This window comes from Symphodus melops (assembly GCF_947650265.1).
Source record: "Symphodus melops genome assembly, chromosome: 10".
In the NCBI taxonomy this organism is placed as follows: domain Eukaryota; kingdom Metazoa; phylum Chordata; class Actinopteri; order Labriformes; family Labridae; genus Symphodus; species Symphodus melops.
This window is the reverse complement of record NC_136700.1, coordinates 6,765,878-6,784,062: the sequence shown is the minus strand read 5'-3', so window position 1 is coordinate 6,784,062 and position 18,185 is coordinate 6,765,878. Positions and strand designations below refer to the sequence as shown.

General features: G+C 41.5%; 1 protein-coding gene across 2 annotated transcripts in view; it reads right to left on the bottom strand.

The window, feature by feature from the left end:
* Positions 1-4,220: 4,220 nt before the first annotated feature.
* The window catches only part of ppp1r37 (protein phosphatase 1, regulatory subunit 37), a 33,819-nt gene continuing 19,854 nt past the window's right edge, over positions 4,221-18,185 (bottom strand). For both annotated transcript variants that reach the window (XM_079353583.1, XM_079353582.1), the window contains 11 exons: positions 17,104-17,149; positions 16,862-16,962; positions 13,833-13,952; positions 12,274-12,424; positions 12,027-12,182; positions 11,445-11,557; positions 9,839-9,980; positions 9,573-9,739; positions 7,535-9,236; positions 7,340-7,419; positions 4,221-6,172 (listed from right to left, as the gene is read on the bottom strand). In XM_079353583.1, coding sequence (XP_079209709.1) covers positions 7,343-7,419; positions 7,535-9,236; positions 9,573-9,739; positions 9,839-9,980; positions 11,445-11,557; positions 12,027-12,182; positions 12,274-12,424; positions 13,833-13,952; positions 16,862-16,962; positions 17,104-17,149 — 2,775 coding nt within the window. In that variant the 3' untranslated portion in view covers positions 4,221-6,172; positions 7,340-7,342. The remainder of the gene's footprint in view (positions 6,173-7,339; positions 7,420-7,534; positions 9,237-9,572; positions 9,740-9,838; positions 9,981-11,444; positions 11,558-12,026; positions 12,183-12,273; positions 12,425-13,832; positions 13,953-16,861; positions 16,963-17,103; positions 17,150-18,185) is intronic.

The window sequence follows — 18,185 nt, the reverse complement described above, 5'->3', positions numbered from 1 at the left end:
TGCTCTGCTGTTAGTATGCACCCCTTCTTAGATGTTTGGATTTATCAACACATCTAATTTAAGATATAGAGCATTCTACAACTGGTTTAAAGAGCTACAAACATGACATTTTATTTAACCTTTATTTAACCAGGAAAGATAACTTTTTTTCAGGAGTGTCCTGGACAAGACAAATATAAAATTAATCAATAATTTTTACATTTACATCATTTTGTAGTATGTATCATAAAGGATCTAAGTCAGTATACGGTTTGATAAGAGTTTTTAATGGTATTTTTCAGCATTAAAACGATTACACAATGATAGGTCCAGCGTCTTCACAGAAACAAACATTTACATTGATGAACTGGTCACCCTGAGGTGCACAATCACATGTTTCATATGTGAGGAGAGAACCAGAGCCTCAGGAGTTTCTCTGACAATATAAGGAGTCACAAAAAAGAAAAACATGAGACAAACAGAACACCAGGAAATATTTTAATTTATCCTGAATTTTATGGGAACCAAAACCCTTTTGTTGATCCATATTGTGTAATAAGAACTGAGACCTTTTAAAGTAAAACTTTAAAAAGTAAAGCAAAAAATAAACCTTCAGTGTCAGTGATGGGTAGAGAAGTCCACCTAATATATTTTTATTTTAACTGTGTGAGTATTTTGAGTGAATAAATGCTATTCAATCACTTACAAAACTATTTCTGAAGGAAACACAAATCTAACTGTTTAAATGAAATGTCCTGCAGATGATGTGGTGTTACCTTATGAAGACCACCGCTGAGACCATCTTGATATTTTTTTTTTAACACATTTTATATTGTTCAAGCATCTTGTAATATACAAATATTTAAATGGACATATTACTTTCTTACTGATTCAGCAACAGACTCTGTATTTGTTTATGAAGAGCACTTTGTCGTCACCGGGAGCAACACTTTTTTTCAAGTGCTGTAGTCACTGTGAGGTTGAGGAGACAACCTGCTGCTGGCAGTGGACCCATTTTGAATGTCATGTGATTTGTATCACATTGATCATGAAAGTGCTACTGGTTCAAAAGAAAAAAGATGGCAAAACTATGGAAGCCCTAAGCAGACATAATGGTGTAATTTGTGATTGATTTCTTTCAACTGATACTTACTCGTAAACCTGTTCTATCTCTAAATAGAAGGAGAAGTTGAGATTTACTCTTTATCTCAGAAAAACACACAACATAAAATGTATGGATGCATGTCTGCTAAGGGCTCCCACAAAAATCAATTCTTTGAAGCAGAGTTTTTAAAATGACACTGTAAAGCGTCATGCTCTCTGCACTCTCTGTAATGTCGGTGTTGTTCGTTGGGAGTGGATTAGTGCAGTCTGGAATTCCTTCAGTAACACATACAGAGCAGAGATCCCACCCTGGACTCGAGCCCCAGGCGTTACTACACAACCTTCACTGCAGGAGACATGGGATGGTTCCCTTTCATTTAATGGAGTCCAAGTTTGAGAAGCATTCGTCGGCACAACATTCAGAATCATCTCAAATATCAACAGCAGGAATTTGTGAATAAAACAAAATCAGTGTGGTTTTGGAAAGAAGATTAATTTTGCTTTTGCTTGCATGAAAAGATTATTCTTTAGTTATGGAGAGATTTTAAAATAAATATATTTCGCACATTACTTATTAAAGGAGTTCATACTACTGGCAGAGATAATATGATTATGTTTGTATGTATGTAAACATCTTTCTATCATATAGCTCTACTGTATACCAACACTAGCTCATGAGTTTACTAGTTTTATAAGATGGCAATGTTAGAAATATTACGATAGATCAATAGATAGATACCTGTTGTCTGTGGTCGAGGATTGTTGTTCAGTGTGATTATAGCGTACAGTGCTTTAATCTTGTGTGCTTTACAACCTAATTACATTAGCATGGCTGTGGACTGTTGGTTTTTCTTTTCCCTCAATATTACTGTAAACGTATAATCTTCAAAAAGCTTGTCACACAAAAACAAAAAGCAGAGGTCAAGATCATATTTGTTTGCATAAATCTGTTTCATACCACAGATGGTCTGCAACTTCAGCTTCAAGGTCCCTGTGAGGGCGATCGTTGGTTTGCAAAGACTATCTACTGTACAAAACGTGGACGTATTGTCAGTGAAATTACCCATTGCTTTCTGAAGCCAGACGATGAAAGTCGCCATTGTTGAGGAAATGATGAAGACTGGACTCCACACAATAAGACTCAGATGAGGCACTGACTTTTTCCAGAGTCAGATGTACAAATATATGAAACCATTTATAGAGGAGCTTAAATTCACCATTCAAGGAGCTTGCACATTGACTACTGGTTGTCTTTTATATCTCATATCAAGATTATTACACACATAGAGACATATTTGGCCATGGAAGAACGTTATATTCATAGCGCCTCAGAGAAAGAGTGCATTTGCCCTCAAAAATAAAATTGCGGTGGATTTGTGGTCTTACCTTTACTTTTAAATGAAGTCCATTTGCCTATCCTTCTGGACAAAAATATCTGTGACTTTGTTGTACAGTCCTCCTTATCTTTCTATCTTTAGTTTTAAAACTCTCTCTGTCTCAATAGAGATTACTGCCAGGGATGAAAGTCCTTTTAGCTCCGGTATTGGTCTTCCATTATTTATCAGTTAACGTTTTGACTGAAAGTCCAGTTTTGAAAAAGCTATAATCTTTGATATAAAATCTTCCTCCTGCATTTTTGCAATCAGACAAAAATAAACAAACAAAAAAAACCAAACAAACTTCTGTAGTGAACTCGATTATGAATAAAAGAAGAGTAACCAGGCATAAACTCTTGGCCTTATTAGCCCCACGCTCTGTGACGCACGCCCACTTCAGTTGAGGCAGAGGTAGAGATTGCCTCACCTCGTGCTTTTTCAGTGCGGTTTAATGTCAAACCGACAGGAGCAAATATGTAATCAAAACACTTGAAATACATTACCTATTCTATGGAAAGTGAGGACGTGTAATAAAAGTGACTACAAACATTACATTGGTGATAAACAGAAAGAAAAAGGCATACGCTCAACCCAGTTTGTGAGGGATTGCGCAATCTGAGGTGAGGGTCAGCTCGTTGCTGCCTCACCTCGCCTCGCTCAGTAAAAAATATTGCAAATTCAGCCATTTTGATAATAAAATGATTTAAATGTTTTGGAATCATACAGAAATTACATTTATTTTTAAGATCAGTAGAAAAATATTCATATTTATTTTATTTGATCGTTTTTTTTTTACTTATGATAATGACTATGATGAGAAGGCCCACTCATTGAGACATGATTCAACATCACACTGGTGGTTCAGTGTCATGCTCAAACAAAACTGCCAGACACTTCCAAAGGCTCTGCATACATCCAAAAAGATATTCTCATTATCAGGGTCACATTGACCCACCTAGAATAATCTGTCATGTCTAGGAGCTTAGAGTGAACATGTTCTTCCAAACATCTTTGCAGATATTAAGAGCTGTGGAGCGTCTCTGAGCTGTCCTTGTTCTCTAGACAAATCTGAACTTTATCAGGCAACAGTGAATTAACAATACACATTAAGTCATTTTTTAAATAAATTCTATAACAGCCATAATGGGAAGGCGGGACCACACGTGGTCTATAGGTCTTCAGCTTCAAGGTCCCTGGCTTTCGACCAATCTAGAAACAAGCAGAGGTGGAGCTGAAGCTGGCCTTTAATCTTAATAATGCAAATCTATTCATAACACTTATCCATAACATAATCTGAACTAATTCATTACAAAAAAGTAACCCCATTAAGTTTTTAACTCTAAAGAAATGTGCTGCCAGGACCAAAATCGTTAGTTTTTGAAACCAGACAAAAAACCTATTTCTGAGAAGTTTGGATCTAACGTGGATCCAGTTAGACTCAACTGGTCTTCAGGAATGACTTTTTTTTTTTTTTGCTCGACTGTGTTGGCTTTAGTTTCCAACTCTCGAGATGATAATTGGACAAAACCAAGACATTAACTGACAGCTGTAAACTTGCACTAAACCATATGATAACGGATCCATATAAAGTTACGCTACATTGAAATATACTGTATTCATCAAGCAGAACTGCATCTGAAGAGGTGACTTTTCTGTAGAAGTTTTCAATAATTAAATATGTTACATACAGGCTTTCAAAGCAGTAACAAACAGGTTAAAATCCCATCCATCAGACGTTTTGAATTGAAACATTCACTCATATCATTAGTCATTACATGCATTTATTTGAGAGGAACAAATTTCGCCATACATATCTTTGTGATTACCAGCACATTTCAATTAAGTTAACAAATTATCATTAAAAATGTCTAAAAATTAAAGCATAACAAACAGTGGGGGCACACTATCTGTCGGGTGGAGAGAAGCAGGAGGGTTGAAAGGTGCAGCTTTTCAGAAGAAATGAAAAACAAACCTCTCTCATCAGCCATCCTGAACGCACATGAAGCTGGCATTTCATAGTAAGTCTCACTTTGGGAAAAACTCAGGACAGGACATGGATCTGACAAGAGACTTCAGCTCTTGCCGTGGGCTGTTTGTGGTCTTTCTGTCTCCACACGGGAAAACAACACAGCCACCAGCACCCCCATGTGGCTGCAGCTTCACCCAGCAGAGCAGCGTTCAAACATTTAGAACATGGATGAAAAGAATCAAGTTTGCTGCTTCAATTTCTTCACACTGACCGACACCTCCATAATCAACCACTACATAATATTCACCTTTCTTCCAACACAGATTACCCCCCCCCCACCCCTCGGAGAAAAAAAACCCCTAAATATTTGCTCTAGTTTGAATCTGAAATATACATCAAAAAGGGGCCAAAAAGCCACCCAGAAACAAAGGGATAAAATAAGGATGAAAAGGGAGGAAATGAATGAGAGAAGGCTCATATAGCTATGAAATAAATACAAAACACATGATTTCTTAAAGCAGCCAGACAAAACAAGACCACAGAACAAAGACTGAATCTGAGTCAAAAGAGTGAATCAAAGGTGATGCGTTGAAGGCAACATGAATGACGAGATGGAGCGAAGAACGTGACATATGGAAAAATGAGCGACAGGAGAGGGAGGTGACGACAGAGCTGCTTTTTAAAAAAAACAAAACATGAAAAAACAAGTAATAGTGTCTGAAGTTGCAGAGAATCATGTGATAAACTATATATTTCCTAAACTGTAGATAACGGAAATCAAAGCACACACTTTGCTATCCAACATTCAGGGTTTTTTTTGTTTTGTTTTTTTTCCAGCTGAGGAACGAAGTACTGTGCCTGTTCAAAATCACGTCCATGTCAGGTTCTAACGTGATCGACGAGAGGTGAGGGCGCAGATTTCCTGAGGGGGGGCCAAAGTGAGCGGAGGGTGAGACGACATATAAGTGGGAGGTCACTTTGGCAGAGGTCCATTCAGAGTTTTTCTTTTCACTTCCTGAAGCGGGGAAAGTAGGACCACAGACATTTAAAACAGACACGTTAACATCTTCAGCTTTCCTTGGATATAAAAGCCTCAGACGGTGACCGACTTCCACCTGGAAGTGTTGAGAGCCAGCAGGTCGGCACAGCAGGGTCCATCACCGGTACTCTGACTTGTGATTGTGCCATCAACTCCAGCTTCCTTATTATCACTATTATGTCTTTGTATGTATGAGTAATGATAAAAACCTTTGATGCTAGTTATTTTCCATACTACAGTGGACATTTACACAGGAGAGAGAGTAGTAGGTCTGTGAGAAAGCTCTGTCTTTGGTTAGTGTTCCCCCCCATTCTTCTTCTCTCACTCACAGGAGACTTTCTGTTCGTAAAGATTGCAGATTGACAAAATGTAGTGATAACAGGGTGATTTTATTTCTTAGATTCTTTCTTCCTTGTATGTAGTGTGCGTATATGCGTGTGTCATAGAGATGATGCAGATGATTCCTTATTTGTCACAGACAACATCCAAAAGTGGATTTAGTCCTTTGTGTCTTCCCATGATTTGTTAGTATATTTGTGTTGTCACGCTTTGACTGTAACACCACCTCTTCAGTCCGCTACAGAAAGTTTCTGTCAGCGGTAAAAGTCAAAGAAACAACGAAAACGTTTGAGGGCAACCGGTCACGTAGCAGATCCAGACAAACTATCCAAGTGCTGTTTTCTCCTGTCGCCACCCTGTGGATCCCTGTGGAAGGAGAAAACAAACAGATTAACCCTGAGCGTAGCAGAGAACATTACTAAACTCAAACAATCAATCAAAGCAAATAAGGTGATTTAAGATTAATGAGCAATACACATTAATCACGTTTGACATGACTGCTGAGGGAAGAGCCGTTATACACACCTCTCGCAGTTAGATAAACCTGCCGTGTCAGAGGGAATTTAAACACTTCCACAGCTAGTTCTTTTCATTTCAACACATCAAATAATATCTCGAACTAGTTGCGAAAAAGTTGCCAAACAAAACATTTACACAGGAGGGTGCAATATGTTTCAGACCAAAAGAACCCCACTCTGTGCTTCGAGCGGTGACCAATCTGAAGACACCGCCAGCCTCACAGCTCGTCTGTCTGCACAAAGATTTTAATTCAGCTCAGGTGGATACAATTTGTTCTTAATCCTGAAGGGGCAAATCATGAGCATAGTAAATGAATATTAAACAGCTTAAACATAACAGGATATGATAAACAGTAACCACATGGCAATACCAGTTCAGTCATATACAGGCATATAAAAAACCTTGGTGGTTAAGTGTAAAAATTGGGGAAACAAACTTAAAAAATGTGCCTTCACATCCGTAAAGGATAAAAAGTCGAAAACATTGGAGACTTGTTCACTCATGCACACCTCCTCACAAGCCTCCAGGAAACCTTCCTGACTTGCCTCTTGACGTTAAAAGTGAAAATGTTGACGTGGGAAATGTTCCTGCATAAATATCAACGCTGTGTGTAAACTGGATGTATTCACAGGATCCATGAAGGAGAACATCTCACAAGAAGAAAAGACCGAAAGCAGCTTCACTGCATCATTTCTAACAGTCGCTCCCTTCTTTCATCACCCCCACCTGTCTGTTTGTTTTTCAAAAATATTTCCTTCTTTGTTTCACCCCGACTTCACTCAGAGATTTTACAAGGGGACCGGTAGGAAAAAGTCTGGCGGCTTGCGTTCAGCTCAGTCAGGAGTTTTCTTTAAGTGGGAAAACACCACAGGATCGTCTGGAAGCTGGAGAACTTTTACCTGACTTTACTTTCTAATATTAAAAAAAAACTTCAGTGTGGTATTAGTGTGGCAATACATATCATTTTTACATGTTCTTTTAATCATAAAAGACTGGAGATAAAGTTCACCTTACTCCTCATGGGGCGTCTCTCCCAGTCTCCAAACTGGCTTCGAGCAGCAGCTCCTCCAGGTCTTGTCCACAGCTGACGCTCACTACGAGAGCGACACACGAGAAGAATTACAAAACGACATACCTCTGATCATCGCACCAACAGTCCACTGCACTTATTATATTATTATAGATAAGAGAGTAATTACAGTGACTTACCATGCTCCATCACACAGCTGCCTGGTTTGTGACTTTCAGCTTTGAGAAGATGGAGGGAGAACTCAGGCTTCAGGCCGTTGGGAAGAGCTAAGTTGACCTCCTCCTCCTCCTCTTCCTCGTCCTCCTCAGCCTTTGAACAACCCTTGTCCTCGTCTGCAGAGCTCTCATCGGGGGACTCCTCTCCTTTGACCGCGGCGACGGTCACAGTTGAGGCAGGTTCAGGAGTCTGAGGATTTGACTCCTGAGCTGCATCATGACTGGCAGGTGGAGTTTCATCAGTGTGGAGAGCTGGAGCAGTCTCTCCTCCCCGTTCCTCCGCCTCCGTTTGCTGCTTTGGACCCAGCTCCTCTTGGAATGACTTCTCCTCTGTTAAACTTGGTTTTTCATTTTCCAACACGGTGGCTGGCGCTTCCTGCTTCCCCTGCAGTGAAAGTGACTCAATTTCTTCTACTGTTTGGTTCAGGGACTGAGTCTCCTCTGATGCTGACGCAAGCTCATTCTGTAGCTGTTCAGACGCAGATGCTATGAGCGGCTGCTGTGTTTCAGCTGCAGTGATGCGAGTGTCGAGTTTGTCTAACTGTTCAGTCTCCTCTGTGCTTTCAGAGCTCACCACCTGCATGTCATCTGCTACACATTCCTTGTCCTCTCCTGGACCGTTTTCTTCCACACATGTGGGCTCAGTTTGGGGGCTTTCAGTGCTCTCTGTTTCCTCTTCTGTGTGCTGCACAGACGGGGGATCTGAAGGCAGGGCTGGACTTAAATCTGTCACCTCTGGGTCTAAAGTGCTAGCTGCTGCATCCTCTGCGGCTGGATTGGTACGTTGGGGTTCTAGTGTGTGGGTCTGTGTGGCGTTTAGTGCAGGCTCTAAGTAAGCGACAGGACTTTGATGGGTCAGTTGACAGCGTGATGACGGAGCTGTTGAGCGATCCTTCACGTCCTCCTGTGTCAGTTGTGGTTGAGATGAGGGCGGCGGCTGCGTCGGCTTTGTGTTCACGTCCGCAGGCTTCTTCAAGCCTTCTTTCGCCGCACTTTTCTGCAGGTGCTGTAGCTGCTGCTGCTGCTGCTGCTCAGGAGGGCTCTCCACCCGAGTAACCATAAAGATTTTATGACCCCTTCCTGGACTTGAGACAGATATACAGCGACCAGGGGATGGAGGGGTGCCAGGAGGAGCAGTAGATTCTGTGACGGTGATACCCAAAATGATATTCGGCCCCCCGGCAGGTGAGGCAGACGGAGGTGAAGACGTACTTGAGGCACTGAGGAGAGGAGGTGCAGCTGCTGTCTGCCTTTCAGGAGCGGTCTGGTTTAAGAGCACGCAGGACTTTGATGTGGACGAGGACTTTGTAACCACCTCTTCCTCATCCTCCGTGTCAGAGTCCGACTCGAGGTTAGTTTTGGAGACATTTGTGTCCAAGCTCTCGCCTGATTGGCTGCTGGTCTGTACTTCTTTACCTGCTGTTTCACTTTCTCCCGCCTCTTTCTCCTTCGTTTCCCCTTTGTCCTCTGCTGCTGCCGCCGCCACCACCACCTCTTCTTCTCCTTCTTCTCTGACCCCGTCCTCTGTGGCGATTTCAGCCATGGACGCAGACTGCCTCATCTTCTGCTCTGTTTCTTCCTTCTCCTTAGCAAAGATGAAGTTTCTCTTGCAGCCGTTCTGTATCTCGGTCAGCAGGGCGCGCTGAGTTTCAATGAAGCTCTTTACCTGAGAGACAAAAAAACAAGTCTTCAAGAGGCTGCTACACACCATAAGAAATCCAAAACAAACACGATGTAGAGCATTTCCTACACTAACTTTGAGGAAGCAACCTCCATTCAGTCTGCTGTTACAGTTATATTTAACAGAACTGTGTTATTTGAGTAGCTGAGGCTGGACGGCCTTTTCCCATCATTTCCTGTCATCTCTCCCTCGCCATTAATATCATAAAACCCTGAAGTCACTCAAATGAAACCTTAATGACATCTACTGGACATTGACTGAAGATGATTGTTAATAACAGGATAAATTCTTTGTTGGTCTTTCATCCCCCCCCATGCTCACAGTTTCTTTCTTGGGCTCCCGGTCGAGGTCCAGACGCAGCAGAGAGGTGTTGACTTTCAGGGCCAGAGACAGAGCCATCAGTCCACCTGTCTTGATCTCATTCTCTCGAAGGTCGAGACGCAGCAGTCGGGGGCTCTCAGCGATGAATTCAGCCACAGCCACGGCTCCTGTAGCACAGACGGCAGAAAGAGACACCAGGAGCTGTAACATCAGAGAGGGTGACACTACAGCCTGAAGCCGAGGTCACGCAGGGACGAGTTCCTCACCTTCACAGGACAGCTTGGTTGAAGCGAGGCCCAGTCTGAGCACTGAGCGGTTAGCGATCAGTCCGTCTTTCAGCTTGTGGATTCCTTCGTTACCCACCGAGTTATGGCCGAGGTTCAGAGTCTCCAGACTCTGGGTGCATGGCTGATGGAGAAAGACAAAAAACGTGAGAGAGATGTTAAGCAACAGAGTAGTTATTAACCCCGTTATTTGAATGAAGACTTTGACAGTACATGTTTTTTAAGGCGAAAGCTTCAGGAGTGTGATGAGTGATGACAACATTAAATGTAAAAATCCAGAAAGTCTTTCATACGCTTTGTTCAGACTGACGCCCTAATCAGATTTTTCTCCAAATCTGATCTTACTGACTGACTGTCCACATATTACAAATTGCAAGTAACCAGATCCAATCAGCCCGTCCACATTGACGTGTTCTGATTTACATTGATTACTATGGTAACAGGTTACACCCAGTGAAAAACAACAACAAAATAAATGACAAGTGTGATTATGTCTGACTCAAATAATCGGGCTTGATTTACTACGTGTTTGTTCTTATTCCTGCTGTTTTTGTTTCACTGAACAAAGTTAATTTTTTTTGCAAGTATCTGAATGCTCTTACTGCCCAGTCTGTGCATGTTGATGTTTTTTTCACTACACGTCTGTTACTGCACAACAACTGGAAGTATTTCACATGACAGCCTCTAACTAATTGAACCAGGGACAAATAATTTTGTCATCTTGTATATCCTGCAAAGACGTTACATGATACACAAGAATGGCCTTAAAACGTCAAATCCCACTGATCACAATCTTCACATGGCTGTCCTGGCTGCTGAGAACAAACACTGGAGATAATCACAGTATACTGGATTATCACAACACAAGGACGTGTTCATGTTAAACATTACGCAGCAGCCAGGACAGCCAAGTGAAGATTTTAATCTTCTTGTGTATACTGTAACATCGTTGCAGCCTCAGATAAAACCACCACCGGAGAGATTTCTTGGAAGAGATAAAGAAATACTAATAAATCATAATCTGGGAGGAATGGCATCATGTGTTTCCAAAAGCAAGAGCTGCTGATCGGATCAGTAGTTACTCTTCACTTCGACCAAAGTCCTGATGATTATTTGGATTATTTTACAGACATTTTTAAAGACTATAATGGTCAGGGTAATGGACAGACCTCTAAATATGTGCTGTTAATAAAATGTGGATTTGCACAGGAAATGGTCAAACTGTCACAGCAGGACAAAAGTTTATCTCGCTCTGGCCGATGACTCAAATGACTCATCGCTGTTTACATTACATTTCAATGTTGTTTTTATAACAAGGACAGCGTGCGTTAGACCTTTATGCACAATCACTTAAAAACAGAGGAGGAAGCGTCTCGAGTAGTGTGTTGTCTTTACAAACACGAGTGCACAATCAAACGGAGATGAAGGGAGGGAGACATCTGCTCATGGAAAGCTTGCGAGTCCTCCCTCTTGGAGCTGATACAGAACACACACCGCCATTGTTTGTCCTCATAAAACATCTGATAGATGTGGGTGCAGAGTGGCTTTATTGTCCCCCCCCCCCAACAGTGTGTGTGTGTGTGTGTACCAGTGCAGCAGCTAGGTATCCCATGCCGTTGTGTGTGAGCTGATTGTTCCATAGCACCAAAGTGACGAGGCCTTTCCTCTGCTCTTTCAGTCCTTCACACACATAGGCCAGTCCTGCAAACACCAAGAAAGGAAGACTTAGAGCTCTTATATCTTGATAGTTGGAGGCGGAATATTTCTGCTCCTGCTAAGCCTCGACTGTGATGTGTGACGTACGGGGACAGAAGTCCTTCTGGCCCTGATCAGCCTTTGGAGGTAGCAACACAAACGTTATGGGGGTAGGGCGATAGAAGATAAAACATCGGATTCAACAATGATCTATATGCATTCAACTTCAAAGTCCATTTTAACAATCCTGCTGTACACTGCTCTGATCTTAAAAGACAAAACACACCTCAGGAAAGAATGCAGATCTATGGGCAGCCATACTGCAGACTAATGATTAACTCTTGATGCACCTGTCTACTGTATTTATATCCCTGTGTTCTATTGATTTCGGTGCAAGGTTATGCTCAATAAAATAATAGATTTTCAACAAGACGGTTCAAACTTTGGAAAGGCGTTACAAATCACTGCTGCGTACCTGAGTCCAGGATGTGGTTGTTGCGCAGGTCTAGGATCTGAATGTTGTAGTTAAACTTGAGCAAGTTGCCAAGTTGGGCCGAGTCTTGCAGACCGTTGAGTTTGTTGTCTGCCAGGTACAACTCCCGCAGGTTCATATTCATCTTCAGAGCCGTAGCTGCACAGAAAAATAAAGACATGAAGGTTAAATGCAAAAAAAGAAAAGCTAAATGTCAGAGATTATGATGTCAAGGCTTCCCCAACCTTACCCAGTAACATGAGCGGTCTGCCAGAAAGGCCAGCGTTCTCCAGGTGGAGGACTGCCAGGCTGCCGCTGATCCTGAGCGCTCGAGCGACAAATGGAGCCGAGTGATCCAGCAGCGGAGTGTTACGTGCATCCAGGTACTGCAGAGAGCTCGTCTGAGGAGAAACGATTAAAGAGATAAAAATCTGGCAGCTCAGACAAAAAGGACAGCAGAGATCATGTCCTTATCACGGTGATAAAAACAAACGTTGTGGCTGCAAAAAATTAACACAAAAAATGAAGTCAAGGATCTCTATTGTACAGGTTAAATGTGGATCTCCTACTCCGACGTTTTCCTTCATACTGATTTGATCATTTCTAACCTGATTAAGAATTGTTGAATGTATCGTTTTCCTTGCAGGATAAAACAAAATAAACAAACAAACAAACAAACATACTAAGATGGGGCGCAATGTTAATAATAAAAGCTGAAAAGGCATTTGTGCTTTCTGTGATTATGTTGCTCTGCGTTGGGACGGCTGTGTCTCAGTGGTAGAGTCCGTCATCTCTCTCTACTGGAAGGTCAGGGTTCGATCCCCAGCTCTTGCTGTCACATGCCACTGTGTCCTTAAGACATTTAAGCTGCTTCAAAGTAAAACTGACCTGAAGATGTTTGTGTTCTTTCGTTCACAGAAATTGATGTTGAAAGTTGATGTGTAAACATTTTCACCCTGCAACCAGTTTGTCTTCCTAACTCGATGAACGGTCGACTGAATATTAAGTGCAGCAGAAATGCGATGAAAGAGAACTGACGAAAGACAGATCGGAAAGAGAAAGAAGCAAAGAGATCAGCATTCTGGCATGGACACAGAGCTACAATAACAACAGAGCAGCAAAGACAGACTGTATTGTCGACAGTCATATTTTAGACCAAACACCATATACAGGCCAAAAGAAGCTTCTGTGACAGATGAAAATTACACTGCTTTTTTTAAATGATCTATCCTCGCTGTCTTCTTTTGGTAGAAGTCATCTTTCCCTAGATGCTGAAATCATACCGTGTTTCTGTGAAAATCTCTAAGCTCCTTAATATTGTATTTATAGTGGTGCTTCAGCTTTCACTCAAATGAAAGGCTGATCAAACTAAGAGGGACTTTCACTGTATTGTGCTTCTCCAGATGACTCGATGCACTTTTCTCTTTCTTCATTATTTTTCCCAACTTACACTACTCAGAGTTTTCATTTAGAAAATGTTAATTATTTTTACTCCAACTTGGTTGCATTTGTAAACCAGCAGCAGAGAAATACAATTCAATCCCCAATGTGTAAACTTATTATGACACCTGGAGGGCAGGAGGATGAACACTGAGGTTAGGTCAGGTGTCATTTCGTTGCATTAGGCTCTATATGTGTTAAGCTTTCAGTGTAGTCTGTATTAACACTTAATCGTTTCATGTGGTTGTTTCTTTTACACGATTGGTGAGTTTTTTTTTTTTTTTTTTAAGTCCAAACATGAGTTTAATCTCATCCTCGTCTTTCTCTGCAGATGATTTTATCCGCCCCAGGATAGGGACAACCTCTCACCTTTCTCATCATGTGAGCTGCGGCTTGCCATCCTCGTGTGCCGATGTGCTTGTTGAATGAGATGTTGAGATGGGTGGCTGACTCGTAGTATTCGATCATGTCGAACAAGGCTGATGCTCCCTGAGAAGAACAAAGTGAGACAGAAAAAAAAAATGACAAAAAAAAAAGAGATGGACGTTAAACGAGTCATTTTAGAATTTAAATCCAACAGTTTGAAAGAGACCTAATTGTTGGCCACAAGATACAGTATGAAGCAGAGCTGCAGCGGGAGAGAATGGAAATCCTGCCGTTTAAATAGACCGCCAAAAAGGATGACGTGTTAGTCAGGTGACTGTGAGACTGACGCATGTCAAGTGTGAAATCAGTGCAGCCCGTGTGCCTGCCTGAACGAGCTCACAGGCATCTGCTTAATTTGAGTTGAGAGTTGGACAGCAATGAAATGTTATTTTCTTCTCCATGAATCTGCAGTGTTTCTTAAATGTTTTATATAAAAGATCATAAAGTGAGAGAAAAAGTTTCAATAGATCTATTCAAAGCATTTACTCTGATTACTCTTATGTGTCACAAAGAAAAGCTTCCACACATTTGCAGAGCGGGTAGAGAACATTTGATGTAAGACTATGCCTTAAAAATACGAGTGTTGTGACGCGTTAAACAACACAGACAGTAAGCTCAGTGTGAAGAATCGTGCTGAAAAGGAGAACATGAAGGACTGAAGTGAGAGAACAGGTGAAGCAGCAAAGGGCGAGAGAGTGTCACCTCAGACGATGACTGTAATAATCTCATTTTGGTTTGGGTGGTGCTGTGTTGGTGCATCTCTTTTATCTCTCACTGAAAAAAGGAAGTCTGTACAGCTGTGGATGAATCTAGAGTGCAGGTGGATGGCTGTTTAATCTGCTTTCCTGTCCCCCCCATTCACTTTCATTGGATAAAAAGTCATCAGCACATTTGAACAAATAAATGAGCTGTGTCATTCTTTTTTTTTTTGTATGGATTGTGTTGCGTTTCACTGAGAAACTTTTTAAAAGCAGCCTGAACGCAGGATGAGAGGTAACACAGTCAGACAGGCTGCTAGCTTCTCATAACCTTTTGTGTTTGTGTGTGTGCGCACACGCACACTGGTGTGATACTGAGTAGACTCAAATGTGTTTATCTACAGGGTGGGCGAGGATGAGTCACATTGAGCCAATAAAAATCAGACTTGCATTACTGCTCCTCCCTGTGCTCTTCAAAATATCTCTCCAAAACTATTTTCTTCTTTCATCTTCCCAACAAGACGCGAATGCTGCAGATATATGACGCTCTGCCAAATCCAGCCATCCGCTGTGTCTCTCACTACACTTCAAAAGATGATCCCATCTTTCACTTCCCCTTTCGGTTCCTTTTCTATCCAACAGTACTTTACATTCGCCTCTTCCAGCGACACTTCCTCCATATTTTTTGCCTTTCAGCGTGCCGTTTACTCAGAGCCCAAAGCGGCCCACTTGAATCGAAGGAGATGCAGCTCCCTGGTGACTAAACCACTGACTCATTCAGGCTACTTCATTCACATTTCTGGGACTGAATTACACGTTTGGCGACCAAAGTGCGCACGTCACTCTGCATTGGTTAGGATTATGGGAAGCTTGTGTGTGTTTGTGTGCGTCTGTCTCAGCCTTTCTAACAAAAGGATCTGTCCTATAAATAAGTTCAGTGATGTCACTGCAACACTTTGCTACAATCATTACAAACGAGGCCTGTGCCGTATTTCATCATCATGTATACACAGTTCTTGATACACTGGATGCAACAATCCTGGACTAAACTTCGGTAGGTTACATTTGAAATGTGCTCATTGAAGTGGACCGGGTGTCCAGGCAACATTGTGAGGCTCCACCTTTACTCTGTCAGTAACTTTTGGAAACACTCACCTCAGTGCTAACACAATTGGTTTCCTCTTTTTATACCTGGAGGTAAAATGTCATTTGAATCCTTTTTCAACGCCCAATGTTTACATTCAATCACCTTAATGTGCAAATTAAGCAGAGCAGGATGACATAGCACATCACCTTTTATATAATCAGTGGAGTAACTATAGTCTATATATGGTCTTTGTATCTTAAAGATTTCAGAGAAATGCCTTTTTTTTCCTCCAAAGAAAGTCAAAAGCACATGGTACAGGAAAAGTACACAGTTGTAACTTCTTTAGGCTCAGCCAAAAGTCACATCCTGGCGCTGCTGTCAGCCAGCGTGACTGTGTCAACTCGCTCTCAGTAGGAACACTCAAGATGATGAGGACAGATAACACGTACACACGCTCGGCAGAATTAAAGTGTTAAGTCCATATATTAAGTGTGTCTTTCCTTTCGACAGAGCGCTGTGAAGAAGTCCGGATTTAAATGAACCTTTTTAGAAATTGAGGTACGAGATTGATTCAAGGAATTGTTTTAGCCCTACATAGGATTGTTCCTTTAAATTAAGTTAAATCAATTTTAAATTTTAAATTACAAATTACGGGGAAACATTACATCTGCAAAAGATAAAACAATGACAACATTTCTAGATGGTGTAAAAAAAAAAAAAAAAAAAGCAGGATATTTGGGCCTATAAAATAATCTGAAATGATTGAAAGTGACCTTAACAAACCTCTCCTGTATGTCTCCAGCTAACTGCAGAGTTGTGTCTGTGTGTGATACAGTACTACACAGTGTATTTAGAGCAGGAAGTGGTCTGTGTCTTTCAACCTCACACTGCAGCACCGTCTCTTTCTCTGTGTGTGTCTGGAGCTTTAACGTCCCAAATGGTGTTTACACAAGAAGACATCTGGAGTAATCAGAAAAGCCATGACAAACAGTCCACATCCTGCCGTCGCAGGATGAGTGAAAGAGAGGTTTAGAGTATGAATGAGGGCAAAGAGGAGAAGTGAATGAGGCTGAGAAAAGGGAGAGAGACATGAACAGGGATAAATGGTGGAAGGATGCTCGACGCCCTGAGAGGACTGAAAGATGGGAACAAATCAGAGACAGATTTAAAAGGCAGGATCTTCTTACGTCTTCATCCAGGTTGGTCTGCTCCAGGTCTATCACTTTAAACTGGACCCGCTTCAAAATCTCCTCCAGAGACTCACATGCTTTGTAGTCAAGCTTCTCACCTACACAAATCAAACATACATACATACAATGAATTCTGCATTAGAGTATGTTACTGAATGAAACAAAGGAGAACATTCTGTACGATTATTCCTACAAGTTACATGTGTCATGTTGAAGATAGCTGGTGTTTTGGTGCTTACCTTTTAGATCTAAGCATTCATTTCGCTGTGTCAGGTCTTTCAGTTCCTACAAAGACAAAATAAAAGCAGTGTCAGTCAGTTGAGCTTCTGTTTTACCCTGAAGATACAAACTTTGCGCTACATGTTGAATCTTTTATGTCTGACAAAAGGAGGATATTCATTAAATTAGCCCTGGAGATACTCTGTGAAAAAGAATAGACCCTCACTCAAAACAGAAGCAGCAGCAGAAAACTTTGCTGAAATACATAAATAGTGCCATCATATTGGTTTTATGAAACACCAAATATGACTAATGCATAGGACTGAATGAGGACATCGCAGATTAGATTTAGAATTTGATGAATCAGTCAGATTGCACGTGGCTTTAACTGGACAGCTTCCTTGAAGATCATTGTGTAGACAGTCGTTTCCTCCATATGGCCGTTTTTGCCTGTACTACATTTCTCAGCTTCACTATGGTGAAAGCATTCAAATAAAATGATAATACAAACTGAGCAACATGATGGAGTAAAACTAGATTTTAAGCCAGGGAGACTCAACAAGAAGATAATCAATGACTCAACAACTTCTTTTAATTTCTTACGTTGCCAATAGTTTAAGCACAAGACACACACAGTGTGATTGATGGGTGGGATAGTTGTCTGGGATAATATCACCATAGTTTTAGGTGGTGTAATACACCTCAGATATTACATTTTACAAGGTAAAAAAAAAAAAAAAGACTGCTTGCTCTTCCTCTCAACATCCAACTGGACACACAAACTGGGAAAACATGCTCCGAGTGCTGCCTTATCAACGGTCGACCAGCATATCCCTCTCCCTAGCTGGCGGCTCGCTCTGTTCAGCATAAACTCCATAACCTCCGCCCTCCTGCCATCACTGATCCATGGGTGTGTGGCGTGAACATACTGAGGAGGGTTTAGTTGCTCTGGCAGTTCAAGGCCTCCTGCGTGACTCCAGAAAATATGAAGTCATGTGACAAATCTGAAGAGCTTCATTGCCCTGATACAAAAAAAACATGAAAGACACTCCAGCAACAGTGAGATGAAACACGTCTTAAATGTTCACTTTGTAAGCTGTGA